General features: G+C 46.1%; 1 protein-coding gene across 3 annotated transcripts in view; it reads right to left on the bottom strand.

Annotated features, from left to right (window-relative positions):
- Nucleotides 1-2,401: 2,401 nt before the first annotated feature.
- The window catches only part of NHSL2 (NHS like 2), an 82,877-nt gene continuing 67,069 nt past the window's right edge, over nt 2,402-18,209 (bottom strand). Inside the window, exons 5-8 of one of the 3 annotated variants that reach the window (XM_073228046.1) lie at nt 17,843-17,974; nt 14,368-16,635; nt 12,718-12,850; nt 2,402-11,865 (exon numbers count right to left, since the gene is read on the bottom strand). In XM_073228046.1, the coding sequence (XP_073084147.1) occupies nt 11,541-11,865; nt 12,718-12,850; nt 14,368-16,635; nt 17,843-17,974 (2,858 nt within the window). In that variant the 3' untranslated portion in view covers nt 2,402-11,540. Of the gene's footprint in view, nt 11,866-12,717; nt 12,851-14,310; nt 16,636-17,842; nt 17,975-18,209 lie in introns of all 3 variants that reach the window. The other 2 variants (XM_073228045.1, XM_073228047.1) reach the window with 2 other exon arrangements.

Here is an 18,209-nt window from a genome sequence, read left to right as displayed (position 1 = left end):
CAGCATTCATGGTCTGAAACATACACTAGAAAGTAAGGAAGGGACCCACTCTACCTCCAGAGGCAGAAAGATTTGGGGAAGGAAAGAATCTCTGAGGAGAAGCATACAGGAGAAACAGGGTTCTCAGGAGAGAGCTGGGTCTGTTAAGGAAAGGGTTGAGGGGAACTTTCTGTTTGGGTTGTAGGGGTATTTATGAATCCCTAGAATTGGGGTTCCACTGGACACAGCTGAAAAGGATGGGAGAGAGGGGAGCAGAGGCTCAAAGCAGTTTGAGGTAAGTACTGAGAGAAAAAACGTGGCCAGCGCTCATATCCAGGGTGCTGGCTCCTAGATAATAGGAACATGAGGCCCAGTGATCCTTGTCCCCAGCACCACCAAGTGAGCTAGTCTTGGCAGATGCCCCACTCTGTGAAGAAAAACAGGGTGTCTGTGTTGGTCACTATGCTACCCTTGAAACTTGGCACTCTGCCAGGCATGTAGAAGGAGCTTGTTACACTTTTGTTGAGTGGATAAATAAAAGAAGTGGCCAGATGAGCAAACTTGTCTGGCCCATCATAGGTGCTTGATAGGTGCAAGTGCCATTTTATGATGGATTGACTTACCCTTTGCATATGTGGCATGCCCTCTGTTAAGGAGCATTAATGAGACTTGTGAGATACCAATCTAATGATGGCTACTAGCAGGTATCCTGAGCTGGTGACTCTAATTTAAGAAAGCTATGACCCTAAGCAAACGAACCATAATCTGTGTCAGGTAAGGAGTGAGAATCAGGAAATAAGAATTTATAGGTATTTAACCAGTTCTTGGGAGAAAGACACTTGTGATGGACACAGAACTGTGTGGCCCAGATTCCCCTTTGAGGGTGGTCTTGTTGCTCAACTGCTGGAAGGGCTGCCAGCAAAGATGCCTTGGACGGACACCTTACCCAAGGTCAGGCCCCTGGCAGAGTGGCCCACAGCCTGTGACTGACTGAAATAGGTGTGTGTAGGTTCCTGCCTTTCGCTCAGCACACATCAACTCTGATGGGTCACTTGAGTGCCAGAACTTGCCATCGAGTTGGCAGGGACTTTGCAGTGCCTGTATTACTGGCCTCTCTCCTGCTGCCTAAGCCTTCTCTTCCACAATGTCAATCCCTAGGGCACCCCTATAAATACCCTGCATACCCAACTCTACCCCAGAGTCGGCTTCTGGCAAACCCAACCCACAACGACAACTCGAAGCAGGGGCCACAGGCTCAAATGCTTTCAGGGGCCTGGTAGGTAATAGAAATGAGTGAAGCCAGTTAGGATTAACATAACAGGGAGTGATGGGGAAGTAGGTAAATTGGAGAGACTGTGCCCCATCTAAATTTTTAAAAATTGACAAACAACATTGTGTACTCTGGGCAATGTGTGAGCTCAGTCCAGCCTACTGGCTTCCTGCTTATGACCTGTGTTTTAAAGGTATACTCTCTCTTCGGTTAATTAATATATCAGACCCTGCCTTTGATATGATTTTTGTGAGTTGGTTCAGTGTGGGCTGGTCCCTACAAGCTTCCCCAACTCATGGCGCTGTGGCACAAGGAGGCTCTGACCCTGACAGCATGAACACTACACCCTGAATTGCATGGTCCTCAGAGGCACTGTTAGCCGTGAGGCCCACCTTGAGCCAGCCTCTGTCTCTGACCTTTATCTTAAATCTTAACACCTGCTGTTGCCTGAGCTTAGCCCTGGCCCCTCTCCCTTCCCTTGTAAGCTTTCTAGGTTGTTTCCAGCTCTGTTGTGTCTTTTTGGAAGAGCAGCCCAGTGGTGCCAGGAGACCTGAGCTAGCATGGGGTGTGAGTGACAAGGACAGGACACTGGCTTCAAGAGACTCAGTCATAGAGGTCTCAGCCAGTTGGGACAGAGGACAAAGCTCGTTTTGGAAGGGAGTTGACCCTTGAATACAGTTGTCACTACCTGCATGGTAGGCTCATACCCATTTTGAGGGATGGAAGTGATCTGTGCCACATCTGGTCTGCGTTGTTTGCTCCCAGTCCAGACTCACTCTGGTCTGCCCTGCTGGGTGGCTCCATTGAGCCAGAGAACAAAGAGGAAGTGCTTGCCCTGAGCGCAGTTGCTAGGGCAATCTCCTCCTCTCAGGAGCCTGGCAACTGCTGCCCATTTCATCAGTCCCCTGCGGCCACCATGAGTGGTTGAATTTGAACACTTTAGAAGAAGTCTTCCAACATGGATTACCTGCCCATATGGCTCAGGCTCATGGCTCGGTGGGCAGGTTTCTGTAAGACTCAGTATCCCACTTATCTAGTTTGGGCTCTCAGGGGTCAGTGAGCATCAGCTCCTGTGTGTGAGCCCCACACTTGTGCTTAGTGTAGGAATAAAGGCATCATTGCTGCAATGAAAACCAGAGGGTGAAATAGAAAACGATTTTAACAGAAAAAGTTTATTTTAAGAAGACACAAACAACTTTAGCTATATAAAGAATACAGTTCAATTGCTGGTAACAAGCCAGTAAGGAATACTTTTTTAAAAAAAGAAGAAAAAAGAAGAGTGAAAGACAAGAAAAACCCTTTGTAACATCACCCCACAGAGGGCTCCTTTCCATTTTGTGTTGCAATGCTAAAAAGACTGGAATTCTGATCCTTCCTGGTTTCTGCTGCTTCTTGAAATCTTTATCCAAGGACACATTCTTATCACTGGGGGAACTGCCTTATCTCTGCCTTCTAGTTTAGGACAGGGGTCTGCAAAGTCCTGCCTCCCTTTTTTTCTCAAGTGCATCATTGGCGCTCAGTAAGCACTGAATGGTAACATAAAGCCCTCTGAACACTGAACATAACAAAAGTCCATCTCCTGACTATGCATAGTAGGACCAGCCAATCCTCCTTCTTCACCTTGCTTTTGGCGAGTGCCGTACTTTAGCTGCTTTTAGACTTCAAAGCACAAGCCTGGTTCCTTTCCTAAGTCTGGAAATCCTAAACAAAAGGCAGAAAGGAAGTGTCTCGTGGATACTTCTAAATAGGGAAATAGTGAAAGTATCTCATGTCTCTGACTTTTTAAAATTTAGATTTCAGTAAGTGGGTAGATCCCTGGGCTCAAATGATGGAAAGTAAGAGAAAGGTACTAAGAAGCAATTTGCTTAGACAGGAAAAACTGCAACCTGAGAAGCATGTCCGAAGCAAATTAAAGTGCTAGCTGTCTGTTACGCCAGCCTGTGCAGAATTGCCACAGGGGAGCTTCTTCAAATGGCTTCCTGGGAGAAACCAGCACCAGCCTGTGGAAAGAAGGTTTCAAAAGACAAGAAAAAAGAAGTGCCTCAGGAGCCCCCACCATCCCTTCTCCTTGACCAGCCCCATCAGACCTGGCCGTGGACCAGAGAATTAATGAGAGCACTGGGTGATGTGTGTGTGTGTGTGTGTGTGTGTGTGTGTGTGTGTGTGTGTGTGTGTATGCGTGTGTGAGACACATTAGTCAGCGGTGCCTCCACAAACCATGCTCGCATACCCAGGCACATACCTGCTCATTCACTCACAGCCCCCAATGTTTACACGAGCAAATGTGAAAATGTGAATCTGAGCCTGAGAGGTAGAGATGGGAGCCAGATGGAGAGAGAGATGTGAAGAAGCTTTAGGGAATCCTTTTAGAGGATCAAGGAACAGCAGGCAGTGGTGTGCTGAATGCCTCTGGTTGTGGTGCTACCTGGGGCGTCCTAAGGAGTCCATCCTGGGGCCTGGGGGCCCAGGAGGCAGGGGGTTGAGGCAGGGAAAAATGATGGCACACAATATCCTCTGTACCTCTTGATTTTCTTGCTGGGGTTGAGTCTAGAACAGGTCCAAATTGCATAAGAAAATGGACACATGGGTATTCTGGATTTTAAAACCAGCCACTGGAACCAAGAGAGCTGGTGATTACACTGGGCAATTGTAGACTAGACTGGAATCTCATTGGCCTGGGCCATCACATTTTCCAGGGACAGCCCTAAACTGGTGATGGCAGTATGGGGCAGGGTGGGACAAATGACCCCAGAGCAGGGGCCCCCAACCATAGTTTGGGGGAGTAACAATGGGACAAAAGAAATAAGAAAACTCCAAAATTCATTCTTCCCTTCCAGCTTGACCCAGGAAGGCAGAGGCACATTGGATAACCAGGACAAGAGAGCTGGAAAAAAGAATGAGGCTTTCTACACTGAGGTAGTCAGTAGTCAGTGAGAGATAGAGAGAGAATCCAGCAGGAAGGGCATCCTACCAAAGAGTAATGGTTGGCATATGCTGCTCCTGTCCTCCCACCTCTGTGCAGGCTGGTCTGACAGTGCAGTGGATGGAAGTGCAGTGAGCTACATCATCCAGTACACAACCCAATTGTCATATGCAACTGGTCACAGAAATGCCTGTCCCAGAAAACAGTCTGGACCAGGGGTAAGCTATGACAAGTGGGATGAATGCAGCCTGCGGTTCTGTATGACCCAAGAGCTAATAATGGCATTTACATTTTTAAAATATTGTCAAGTAAACAAGCAAACAACAAAGAAGAACATGCTACAGAGACCATGTGTGACCCCCAAAGCCTAAGATAGTTACTATCTGGCCCTTTACAGAAAAAAGTTTGTCAACCTCAAGTCTAGAAGGGGGTGGTGGTAGAAATCCCACCAGTCTCTGAGAATTCCTGAAAAGGGGAGCCAGAGGGGGTCCGGGAGAAGCACGGGAACAGTGGAAATCACTAGGAATACCACTCCCTGTGACTAGCACAGCCCTAACGTGGCACTGCCTGCAACTCCGCACAACAGTGAGCTCCGCAGGAACCAGGGGGCTCAAGAACAGCTAAAGAGAGAGTCACCCAAAGGAGTATTAAGCAAAGAATGTCCTGGAAAAAAGACTGCATGCAGAGCTCAGAACTGTTTAGGGAATTCTATTATTTGATAAGATGGAGATAGAATTTGAGCCCAGGGACTGACAAAATATCAAGTTAAATGAAGTTCTAGAACACAACTAAGTATCTCATGAGCATGTAACAGTCTGAAAATATAAAGTTTAAGAAGGGAAGGATAAAGCAGATTCTAGGAAAGCCTATATTGATTTGCCCTACTTTGCACAAACACCAATTACAAAAGTTTACACTAAAGTGAGATATCAGGGGATATTGACAAGAGGATTCTTCATTTTTCAGAAGAAGTCACCAGCAGATTCCCTTACATAAGAAGCTTTTCTACTAAAAAATGGAATCTAATCTGTAAAAATTCATTTTTCAAATGACTTTAAGAGAAATCATCTGTTGTGGAAAGTAGGGTACATATGTTGAATTTGGAGGGAAATGAGTATTTGTAAACTGAAAATCAGATTTGTCTTTTAATTCATGAACTAAAGAACCTTTGAGCATTTGTCCTCAAAGCATATATATGATTACCCTCTAGCTCCATCCATGTTTTTGCAAATGGTAGGATTTGTTTTCAAAGCATGTATGTTATTAAATGTAGTTCACTGAAATACTTGGGAAATTCATGTGTCATAAAAGTAAAAGCCAGCTATGGGTCTTCTATAAAAGCAGTGGTTTAAATAGAAAAAACACTGGGTCCAGGGGCAGGAGACCTGGAATTAAGGCCTGGCCCTGCCACTGCATGACCTGTGTAAAGTATTTGACCTTTCTGGGCCTCAGTTTCCTCATCTGTAAAATGAGAGACTGGTCCCTTCCACCTCTAATATTCTGTGACTACAGATAAATACAGAAATAAGATAAATACAACAACCCAGGAATAAGAAATATCCCCCAAAGTAAGCTTTGCAGCCAGTAGAAAAAAGTAGCAATGAAATATAATAAAAAGAATTAAATTTTAACTACTAACCAGAGTAAATATATCTCCTTTAAAAATTAATGAAAAGATTTGTACTTTGTAATTGATCAGGAGAGGGAAGAACATACAGATTGATATCTCTTCACCACCATATATACAGAGGAGGAAATGAGGTTGAGGGGACTCGTACAATGAGCACAATGCTGTGTTTTCATGCATAACATTTTATAAAATCGGACATTAAAAAAAAGCTCAATACCACATAAGGAACACATTTCTATAAAGCTTGGCATTAAAGAGAGGCTGAGAGGGGTTAACTGCTTGTTCCAGTTCAGATTTTGTTTGTGGATTTGATGATGTCAGATGATTGGGTGAAATCTTAAAATCAAATTTACTTCTGCCAGAGCCTTCCTGGAGAGTGGCCGCCATGGTTAAGACAGGTATTTAAGGGTTGGCAATACCAAACAAAACGTTAACACCTTTTCCTTTTTCCTATTTGTGAATTAAAACAAAAATTTTTTAAAACAAAAAACAGGCCAGATGTGCTGGCTAAGCCAAATCAAAGGTTTTTTAGGTTGAGCAAGTAGTTGATTTAGTGAGAGTTTCTTAACACCAAGCAAACACATCTGACCATGACAATATACATAACTTGGCCAGAGACTGATCACTGTAATGATGACAGCAGACATGATGGGAAAGGTTGGAATCAATTGGAGAATCCTGGTTACAGTGAGTCAGAGATCTGAAGAAGTAACATCACTGGAAACACATACACGCACATCCACTCCAGAGAAGCTGCTGCTGGTGCTCCTGCGACCACACTTTGAAAGTCACTGGCCTAGATTCTGGGCTTTAGTGAACAAAATACACACCTATTTCACATAACCCATTACTTATGCAAATCTATTTTTGCTGAACTTACTACAAGTGCCTCAAATGTGTGTCCATGGCCAATTATCACTGTATTCCTCTGTACAGCTCTTTCAGAGTATTTTAAATTTTTATTTCAAGTCATTGTTTAATTCATGATAATTTTTGCTGCCCTTTGACAAAGGCAACTCTTTGTACCTCTTTCCCACCCTCTTGTTCTTTCAAATCCTCAGTTACCTTAGTCTCTTAGAGCTGAAATACACACAAAGGCTTTGGAGGGACTGGGTGTTCTGCTATATGGATCTGGTCTTATTCTCACACCATGCTCAACTGATAGCACCAAACATAGATAAGGGTGGTGGGGAAAGCAGAGGCTTATGTTCAGTGAAGCTGTACCTCCAATAAGTTTAATAATCACCACCAATACCAGACAGCTGACATTGATAAGACATTGATTGGACAGTTTCACCTTTCACAAACAGGACACATTTTCACAAACTTTAAATCTTTGTGTTCTTTTACTCAAACGATAAGTAGTATTAATTCAATTTATGTAAAAATATTAATGTACAATATGAATTATCTAGGACTTCCCAGTGGCTTTCAGTGGCCATTTCTGAGAGTCCCTTAGTAGTAACCACATTGAATGGCACTAGATAGCAGGACAATTTAATAGACCCTTGGCAATTTACTAAAATAATTTCAGCACATTAAGGTATTTTCTATATTCTGGAGTTAGCTGTCAGGGAATTTAGCCTTTCCATGGTGAAAAATACATGTCTGAAACTAATTGATGCCTAAAAATCTACAAGAACTTCATTCCCTTGGTTTAAGGCTTTTCCCCTGTTAAAATGCAAGCAACCCTCAAAAGAGATAGCATTAAGCCTTATAATCTCAAAGTAAAGGAATTTATCCCTTTCCTGAGAGCATGCTTTTCTTAGTGAGCAGAAGAACAAATTAGGAGGCACTCAGGAGAGTTGGTGCTGGGAAGCAAGGTCTGGGGAGAATGGACTAGAAAGGGAGACCAAGGATCCCAGTTCATTCTATTTTGCTGAATAGCTGTCTTTGTCCACATCTTTACTGAAATGAGTGCTAACTTGCCACTTGGACCAGGTTACTTAGAAATCAAGCATGTTTTCTGGTACTACTGAAGATTCTTTGATATATAGGCCAAAAAGCTTTATAGCAATGGAAAAACAAGTTAGCAATAAAATGTTTGGTGTGGCACCAGATAGGTAGTTAGCCCCTAAATCAAAGAAACCATACTTAATTGCTGGAAGCAGATAAACTGATATCACCTCAGAAGAGTGCAAAGCACAGGGCCAGGATGAGGGGAAGGCACTTGCATGACCTCAAGAGCACGTGGTTTCCTCCTTAAATTTTATACCCCATGTACCTCCCTCACCTCATTCTAGTCCTGGCCCTGACAAATCAAAGTGAAAGCCTACCACTGTGTTGTAGACCTGGTGGTGATGGGAGGCTGCACTGGAGGGGAACAGAGCCTTGACCATGGATCTGTCTCTTTAAGGACTAGTTCGTGTATGAGGCAGAGGGCTGGTGCGTGGACAGACCCGCTCACACTCATAGGTATAGTGGGATCACAAGCCAATGCTTGTTGTTTAGAGTGGAAATGGATGTCTGCTGAAATGCTTGTTGTAAGAGCCTTGTAGAATCTCCTCTGTCTTTGTACATTCAAGGTGATGTCTCTAAATCAACAAGTCGATTTGTGGTCATTAAGCTAACCTGAACTATTCTGCTTCCCAAAGGGTGAGCTGTCAGTTAGGGATGCAGTTTACAGGAGAGTTGGGGCTGAGGGACAAGTTAGGGCCAGGTGGGAGGCCCAGGTGAGAGACTGACACAGGCAAAGGAAAGGAGACCCCAATGACGTTCTCTACCCTCAACATCTGAACCACAAATATGGAATGGATACTCACCAAGTGCAAAGCACTCTTAGCTTCCCAGTTAACCTACCTGGGATGGCTCCCCCTCTTGACTAGACTGAAGTCAATCCAGCAGAGCCACCTGCTCCTATTGGTTTGAATCAGAGGAAACAAAGGGCTAGAAACTATTTGAAATTGGAAGCTGACCTCCTGGGGCCAACTCCATTTCACTGAACCCCACCTGTAATCCACCTTCAAAAATGGTTATCATTATTATTTGCACTAGCAATAGTGGCAGTAGTAGGTTGTCTAGAAGTCTCCCTGGAGGGCCCTTCAGCCTCTCTTCTTCCAGTATGGCCAGAGTAGGTGCCAAAGGCAGCAAACGTTGTAGTATGTGCCTGGGTGGGAGAGACAGTTGATGTTATGATAATCAAGGGGAGGAGAGAGGTTGAGTGTTAGGAGTAAGAAAGATGTTCAGTGTTGTGCTCATCAATGACTGGTAGAAATTCTACAGTTTGCTTGGTTGTTTGGGACTAGGTCCACCTGTTGCAAACATTAAATGAATACTTCCAGCCTCAGTGTTACCTCTGACCATACAATCTCTGCCCTAAATCTGCCTCTGCTAATGGGAACAGCACTGGGCATTTGAGGGCCATAGTGATGATGCAGAAGATGTTCTAAAAATTCCAGGCAGATAGAGTACAGTAAAGGAAAACAAGACTCAAGGTAGTTGAAAGACATAAAGGTATCTGGAAATTCAGCTTCCGAATCTTTTGGGAAAGCCACCAGAGGTAGTAGGGTGAGGGGAAAGATGACAACCACTAGAAGTAGAAAACAAAAAGCTTCCCAGAAAATCAGCGTTAAGTTACAGGTCCTATACTCTGTGTGAATCTCATATTTGGCTTTAGAGTTCAGCTCTTTGTAATGGCTCCTAGGAAGAAGGCCCTGGCAGAAACTTGCCTCAGAGACAAGTGGATCTTGATTTTCATAAGTCATTTTGTTGGGCAAAAGTACAAAAACACCTTCACTTCCCTATAAAGGAAAACGTTTCCATCTTTTGGAATTCTGAGTCTGGGGCAGACAAGTGTGGCATTCATACATAAATTCAGGCCGGGAATGAATGTATTTTACTTTGGGCAACCCCCTGAAATTTGGTCAGGACCTTAAAACCAAATAATTCTAATGCTTTCAAAACTGGGCTTTTGCTGTTTATTATTTGAAGTGGCTTCTCCCTAAATCAGGGGGAAGAGCTGATTGCAAGGGAGTTGATGGGCCTGGCCTGTACTCAGAAGTCTAGAATTCAGAACTGTACCAGCCAAGGGCCTAGGCCTCGGCTTCTACATGAGAGGTCCAAGTCCTCTCAGCACTCAGGGTGGTTTTTCAGCTGCTCTATCAGCAAGAGTGTGGACAGCTGAGCTAAGAGCTTACTTCTCATTGGTGAACACCACCACCTATCAAAATCAAGATCTGCTTGTCTCCAGGGCAGTTTTCTGTGTCCTTGAGGAGGTTGACCAGGGAATCTGTTGGGTGGGAGGTGAAGGACAAAGGGGTCAGGGAACCCTCTTTGTGAAGCAGGCTACAATTTCTTTTGACTTTTTCTTTTTTCCTCTTGGGAAAGGTGAACAATTAGCCCTCCATTATTGATTACCAGTTTTCTTTGTTCAATGCCTTGTCTGTTTTTTTCCCCCAACCTTCCGGAAACCATAAAAATCAAATGAATCACTGCTCTTGCACTGATTAGAAAATTGAACTGGCAAAAATAGTGCTTGCAAGCTTTGTGAGGGACAGATCGCAGTATCCCATTTGTTTGGGGCTCTCTTGGTGTCCCATTTTCCAGTGATTACATTCTCCCCCAGCATGGTTAATTGACAGTTGATCAAACAATAGAACCTAAGTGGCAAAAAGTAGCCCTTTTTATGTGTGTTATGTGGTCCACAGCAACTTGGCAAAGCTGCCTTTTGTATTCTGGGTATATCCTTTGAGTCTGTACATTCTTGTTACTCTAGAACAGAGTAAGACCTCCTTTGAACGAAACCAAACCACCACAAACTACAATCTGAACTCAATGGTGGGGGGCAAGTTACACATACTCTCTCTCTTCCTTGAGCCTTTAATGGTGCTGTTCCTTCAGATACTTACATCCTGTAATGAACGTTGTATACAAAAGAACCAGAGTTCTTAGAATGCAGCATTACCTGGGCACAGATCCTAGTATCATCAGTGACAGACACTTGAAGGATCTCAAGGCGCACGTGCAGGTTACTCTGGATAAACTTGAGTGAGCAAATGGCTGCCTCCTTTGTTGGCTGTGCTTGGTTCATCCAAAGGAGCCCAGTCCTGACCTTTTCTAGCTAAGGGATGGGTTGATGGGGTCCATATGTTTATTGAAACTCATCACCCTGATCTCTGTGTAGACAATCAAACCAAAAAAGGCAATGAAGTTCAGGACATTCATATTTTACAAGACAAAAACTATCCAATCAACCCCATGCTGAAATAAGTGCACACCTACAAACCTCTCAAAGGCGAGAGGTGAACTGCGGTTGGAGAGGCATTAGAGTCTTTCTGTTTCTCCACACAGGGCCGTGGAGGCCTTACCAGAGAAGTGAATCATGAGCAATGGCACTCTATGCCCCCCAGGTTTGGAAGCCCCCCGTCTGCTATCACACTGTGCCCCTCAGTGAGAGAAGCCAGCATGGAGCAGCCTGGTCATTGATTGCAAAGATGGCACACGTGCCCTTGCGTCTAAGCATTTCTTCTCATTACACACCACTGGGGGAAAATAAAGAGAAAATCAGTAGTCAGGAATGGCAAGATTGTAGGTATGAAAACATAAAATGCCTGAAGATGATTAAAGTTCCTGATTGTAGTTCTAGAGGAAGTGGCCTCTCTCCTGCTCTCCAGAGTGTGAGTTAATGTAAAAGAAATGAAGGCTCTTCTGTTATTTCGGTGGTTCCTTTTTAAAACCCTTACTCTGCCCCCTTGTCTACTCAAGTTTAGTAGCCAAACCGTGCTTGCTGAAGTCAGGGCTTAGGGACTGGGGTTACCAGTGCTTTCACAGTCTTTCGAAAATTGTGAAATAATTCTCCGAGCCAGTGGGTTAGTGGTCTTCAGCAGTTCTGCTGCTGAGGGGCGGGACCTTGGGGTTGCCTTGATTCCCTTCTTCTGTAGCAAGGCCTTGAAATCATCATTTCTGCCAGCATCTAGGTTGGCACTGCCACCTGACCCTGCAGAGGTAGCTGATTCACTGACTGGAGAATCAGCCGTGTTCTTTATTGGTGAGTGGGAGCTTGCTCTGCTGCCGCCGGCAAAGGCCTCACCAGGCTCCTTCCAGCCAAGCAGCTTTCTTTTGGACCTAAATAAGAGAAAGTTTGCTTTGAGTGAAATCTTACAGCAGACATTTCCTAATGCTTCCTATAACTACATGAATGCCCATGACATGATCTGGAGACTGCTATGCAGCTGCCTTGCAAACAGTCATACTTACCAGCTTTCTCTCTCACCACCTAGTCCTCAGAGTCCCTTCTCCGGGCCCCCATCCCTACATGACTTTCAGGGCCCACAGCTGCAGTCACTTGGCCTGTGCCTGTAGCTTCTGTCCTGCCCAGCTTCTGGGACCAAGGATGAATTTGAGAAGTCAAGGCTAGTTGGTCAGTAACTCTGAACCAAGGCAGCCTGGGGGCTGATCTTGTTCTGAACTGGTGCTTTGGCTCAAATAACTGGGATCTCTCTAGTTATTTCCTCACTGAGCCTCTAATTGGTGCCCCTGTCTGCTAGCTGGGTCTCCAAATGGTCTCCCTTTGCCTAAGCTCCTGCTTTGATTCTAGGCCTGGTGTCCCACTTCAATTCCAGGGCAGAGACTCTTAATGTCTTCATTTTGCAGATACAAGGAGTTCTGTGAAGGGTTAAATGTGCCTGACTGTAGACAGGGCTGTGGGAGAGCAGATGGAGCCACAATAAGCCATGCGGTTGCTAGGAGACCAGGGGCCTCTCACTCAGCACCTGGTCCTCCCTTCTCAGCCCCTCCTCCACTTTACCAGAAGATGTCAGTGAATTGGAGATGTGAGGCCCTGGACTGCATTCACCTACGTAGGTATCTGAACTTAGTCCCCAGTTTAAATTCTAATGGCTTCCAAGAGGTAGCAGTTTTTCTTCTGGTATGGAAAGGGAAGGCAATGACAAGAGGCATAAGGAAACTGGTCCAGACCTGTGTATCACAGTAAATAAATCTTCAGTTGTGCGTGAAACTACAAACACATCATCATCTTCTTCTGCAATCCATTCAGCTGTTTTATCACTGATGATGGTTTTCTCTTCGGGGCTTGGTTCCATGGTACTCTCTAGGTATAAGAACCAGAAAGAACTGCTTTGACCACAATAGTTAGGACAGAGTACATTCTCATTTGAGTTTCATGATATTCAAAGCAACTTTGGAAGGGCAGCAGGACAGAGACTCTTAATGTCTTCATTTTGCAGAGGAATGTAATGTTCAGAAGGTCAGTGTTTTAGCCAAGGTGGAGTGAGTGATAGAGACTAGCCTGGCTCCGTTTTCTCAGGCCTTTTCCATTACAACAGGTTGCCCGCATATTCTCTTCTTTTAAATGCATCATTAAAAAAATCAAGTTGCTGAGATCAATCTAAAGCAATGACTCAACCAGTGGGTGGGAGTGGGACCTATCTGAATCTCAGAGGGAGCCTGTGGAGTGCAAGGAAGCATAGTCTAAAATTACTCACGATTTTGATTTGTTTGCTTGCTTTTGTTATGATTTAATGTATGTTGAAAGCCTAAATTAGTTTGAGGAAGGCCATAAGATTTTGATGTTTGGTGGGTAGGGTTCAAAACAGGGTGAGAAATGTGGCCAAACCTAGAGGACATTATGCTAAGTGAAATAAGCCAGTTACCAGCAGACAAGTCCTGTTCAATTCCACTTATCTGACATCCCAAAAGGAGTCACATTCACAGAAACAGAAAGTAGGAGAGTGGATGCCAGGGACTGGGTGGGGACCAATAGGGAGTTACTGTTTAATAGGCACACTTCCGTTTTATAAGAGGAAGAGAGCTCTGGTGATGGGTGGTGGTGGTGATGGTGACACAACACTGCGGATATATGTAGCACTACTGAACTGTACACTTAAACATGGTTAAGATGGTCAATTTTGTTATTTTTTTTACTTTAATCAAAACAAAAGGAAACAGGAAAACAAAAACAAAACAAAAAAGGATGAGCAAGATAGTCTAGCTTAGTCTTATTGTTCCAGGAAGAGCCTAGCCTCCAACCATCAAAAAAGCGACCTCCCTTTCTTCTAGAAAGCACTAAGGAAGTCTGTTGCTGGTGACATAGTCCATTGCTTCAGGAGCCTGCAAGCCCACCAAGGTGCTGGAACTCATGCTGGGAGTCCCATGCACAAAATGCAATGCAGTGTGGCCAGTGAAAAGTGCTGTATGATGAGGTGGGGAGAGTCCTTAGTGCAGGCAGTGCATGCCTGACTAGGTAGAGGGGCTCCTAAGGTCCTCGGGTGCTAAGACCAAGTTTAATTTCATTATTTCAGCACTGGGGGTTCCAGGCTGGACTGGCTCAAACTGGGCCTGGGATACGCGCCCCTGGGTCAGTGCCCATCCCAAGAGCAGTGAGGCCTCTTGAGAGTAACCCCAACCCTCAAGGGGTGGCCCCTACTGACTTGGCCACCCTGGCGTCATCAGGATCATTATCTGGGGGCATTTTCTTCTGTCCCTGGCACGCCATCCTCACCCTCATCTCTCCTGAGGCTGAAAGGAAGGACCAGCAGACAGTTTACTAACCCAGAGGGCTTGCCTCCCTTTCACCATCAGCATGCAGCATTGAAGTCATCCTCGTACCAGATGATTGCAAGTGGTCGCCAGCTGGGGGACACTTGGTGTCTTCCTCCACGGTGATGATGGGGCTGAAAGGCAGCCTTGGTTCAGCCACATAGGCCTCCATTTGAGCTGTGGGTGAGGTGAGAGGTAGGTACAGCACGCTGGGCTTTTTTGGTACCGGAGGTGGAATCTTGCCTTTCTTTTTCTCATTTTTTTCTTGGCTCTGGAGGCTAATTCTTTCAGGCAGGGCTCTCACCTTGGGGCCCTCCTCCTCCATAGTTCCCTGTGGAGACTGCTGTGTTCCCGAGAAGAAAGCACCAGAAGAACTGGGAAAAGGCGTGAAAACAAGAGATGAGGGTGCTGGCGACTCTCCTGGGCTCCTGCCCTCGGGAAAGCTGGAGGACTTTGGTTTCCACACTGTGTAGATGTCTTGAGGGAGTGACCTCATGTGTTGAGTTGAGCTCTTGGGGGTCATAGCCAAGGTAGGCGAAGTTAGTGGGTACTCCTCTGGGACAGATGGTGGCTTATGGACAAAGCTTGGAGGCCTTCGGGCCAGTGGAGGCTTCTCAGCTATGGGAGGTTTCACTTTTCTCTCTGGCAAGATGAAGACTTCTGCTCCTGATTCGTCGGCATAGTCAGGGCTCTCGACGTCATCTTCTGGCTCAGACTTGCTGACTGACCTCAGGCGAACAGAACGTAGGTCAGACTGAGTAACCATGGGCATGATTGGCTGGTTAGGGCTCGTTTTCTGGGCCAGCTTGGCCCCAACATTTGCATCTGAGTGATGCCGGCTCACCTTGGTTTTGCTTTGCATGGAGATGCTTATCCCAGACAGATCCAAGTTGGTTGAAGAGGTCAATGGTAGGTCAAATGATAGACGTGACTTGGACATTTTTTCCATTGGTGATGTTAGGGGCAGTGATGACTTCCTCTCGGGTACCGCTGGACGCACCCGGACACTGCTGCTTGAAGGGGGCAAGTGGCCCAGGGTCAAAGACATGGAGACAGTGGGTGTTGGTGTCTCTGACTGGCTGGAGTATCCACTGGAGGGTGACATCAGTCCAGTGGGCCTTCCTGGGGAGGACACTTCCCTGGCCTCCACCTCCATGGAAAGTTGGGAAGGCGTGGTGGCTCGGGAAGCAGAAGGGGAAGCAAGGGACTCAGAGCTTCCCTGAACTGAAGTGCACTCAATGACTGTGGTGCCCGTGGCAGTGCTGGAGCTGGACAAGGACTGGTAGGTGTCACCAGACTTCCAGTCAGGAAGATACCAGTGATGGGAGAATTGTATATCTTCTGAATCTTTGGACATTGGCACAGTTGGATGATTCTGAGCATCTGGGTGGGATAAGTGATGTCCTTGGTGTTCCAAGGAGAGGCAAAGACTCCTGGGCCTCTGGTCCTTGGGGAGTGTGGACCCACCTTTTGGCAAGAGGACTGGCTCATCCTTGACCAGTGAGACACTGCGCATTGGTGGGGAAGGCTTCTTTTTGGCCTTCTTGAGTGAGATACTCTTGGACCTCTGCCTTCTGTGCTGGGCCTCCTGTGGGGCACAAAGGGAGGCAATGTTGTCAGCACTGTGACAGCCCTCAGAGCTTGTACTGCCATAAGGCAGGGCACAGGCTTCACTGGCCTTCTGCTCTTCATCATAGTCCACATCCAAGGTGCCTGCGTCTGTGGGCACAGACAGCGACCGCTCTCGAAACCTGCTGGCTGCACCTGGGCCTGTCTCCAGCCTCGAGTTACCCTGAGTCAGAAGGCCAGTCTTGGAAGGTTGTTCCGCAACTTGCCTTCGTTGAGCAGAGTGCTCAGAGTAGCTAGTTGACCCACTGCATCCTGCTGGGCTATCACGTGTGACGAAGAGTGTAGCAGCCTCCTTGGGAGCCAGAGGTGGCAGTGTGTGCAGAGAGAGCCAAGAATTACCAGAGGAAGGATTTTTGCCATTTTCATGGACTTGATTGCTCTGACTGGTGGCACTTGGAGTCATGTAGGTAAAAGCATCTCCCTTCCAGGAAGCAGAGAATGTTGATTCTGCTGGTCCATTGCAAGAACTGGAGACACTGTACACCATTCTCATGTTCTCCATGCCAGGAGGGTTTGTGCCACCACACACCTGGAGAGGTTCTTCTGGATCACTAGAAGGATTTCTCAGGACTGGTGAGGTGAGATTTGGGAACCGAGTTTCCTGGCCAACTGCAACTCTTCCATGAACACCTTCTGGTACTGAGTGACAGAGCCTGATGTCTGAGGTGGCCGAGCAGGCTACCCTGCCTGCTGGGCTGTTGCTGTGACCTGGAGGAGGTAGACACAGAGCATTAGTGGGGCAGCCAGGGATCCCCCTGCAGTTGTCATGAGACAGGAGCACCAAATTTTGCCAAGAGGCATTTGCCAATATCCCGGGCAGAATTCTTGGTTCTTCCTTCCCATAGATGAGGTGCTGGGGAAGTGGGGACCTTGCCTGTCACCTCATGGTGAGTCACAGGCTCCCCTTGTATTGCCCAGCTGGCTGCCGAAGACTTCCCAACTTTTGATTATTCTGTTCAGAGCTGAAGCGGCATGTGGGAATCTTGAGTTTTTCCTGCAGGTTCATCCCAGGCACATGAGCCCATCTCAGACCTCAGTGTTCATCTCTCCTGAGATGAGAACAGAGGCTTTTGAACTGATAGCAGGCAGAGCCGAGGGACTTCCAGCTCGGCAGTATATCTGCGGTTTGCCACAGCTGTTAAGCTCAGAATCTTAATGTATTTCAGGCATTTGTCACTGTTTAGCTTTATAACATGAGAAACTTAGGGTAACTTAGAGATGTGAGGAAACCATTCAGATGTTCAAAAGCCCCCAAGATTTTCTGATATACACAATTATTACTATTAGAGCATTCTCATTATTATTGCTATTACTAGTACTACCATGATGATTTGTAGTAACAGCCACAATTTGTTGAACAGCTACCAGGTACCAGACACATATTAGGCAAATGACACACAGTAACTCTAATCCTCATGACCACTGTATCAGGTTTGTATCATTATTCACACCTTACAGGTGACGAAGTGGAGGCTCAGAGAGGTTATGTAATTTGGCCAAGGCCTCACAGTTAGTAAGTGAAGAGGCCATGATTTGCGTCCATATCTCTCTGGTTTGTGCTCTTTGGGTGGCATTCATTTAATGGCAGAAATGGTTCCAGTCAGATGGTGCTTTTAGTGATGACTCCCCTCTTTATCCATTTTCCTAAATTTGACATGTATGGTTACATACCATTTGTAATGAGCAATGATAACATAATGAATTTATTAGCCTGGGGGGCTTGTTCCCCATATTCTGTTGCTCCCCTTGACAAAGGGCCCTTGGTTATCCTTACCACATTGACTTTTTCAGGACCTCTGAAGCCCCCACTCTCTGAATTAGTCCTGCTCCCCATCATCATGCCACTGCCTGGGGGTCAGGAATGTGGGGAGTGAGCAAGGAGAAGGGTCTGGGGGATAGGCTATGTTTGGGTCACCTTGGTCTCGCTGGGAAAAGTTAGAGAATCCAATAATGGTCCTCCTCCGCCTCAGGGTGGACTTGGGGTTCACAGCTGTCTCTGTGTTAAACAACGAATGTCGCAAACTTGCATGTTTATCAAACTGCTGCCCTGTAGCCAAAATAAAGACATTTGGGTGCATCCTGGTCTCTGCTTACAGTACAGAGAAAAATGGCCTGAGGTAAAGGGAAGGAATGACAGCAGCGGCGATGAGCATGAACAGCACCCAGGCAGGTGGCCCTCCTTCCCCAGCCCTCACAGCTTGGCTCCAGGTGCCCACAGCCCCAAGGCACACATGCTGGCTCACGCAGTCCATGCCCTGGGCTACCTGGGAGACTTCAGTGGA

This window comes from Manis javanica, chromosome X, assembly GCF_040802235.1.
Source record: "Manis javanica isolate MJ-LG chromosome X, MJ_LKY, whole genome shotgun sequence".
Taxonomy (NCBI): domain Eukaryota; kingdom Metazoa; phylum Chordata; class Mammalia; order Pholidota; family Manidae; genus Manis; species Manis javanica.
This window is presented reverse-complemented; position numbering and strand designations above follow the sequence as displayed.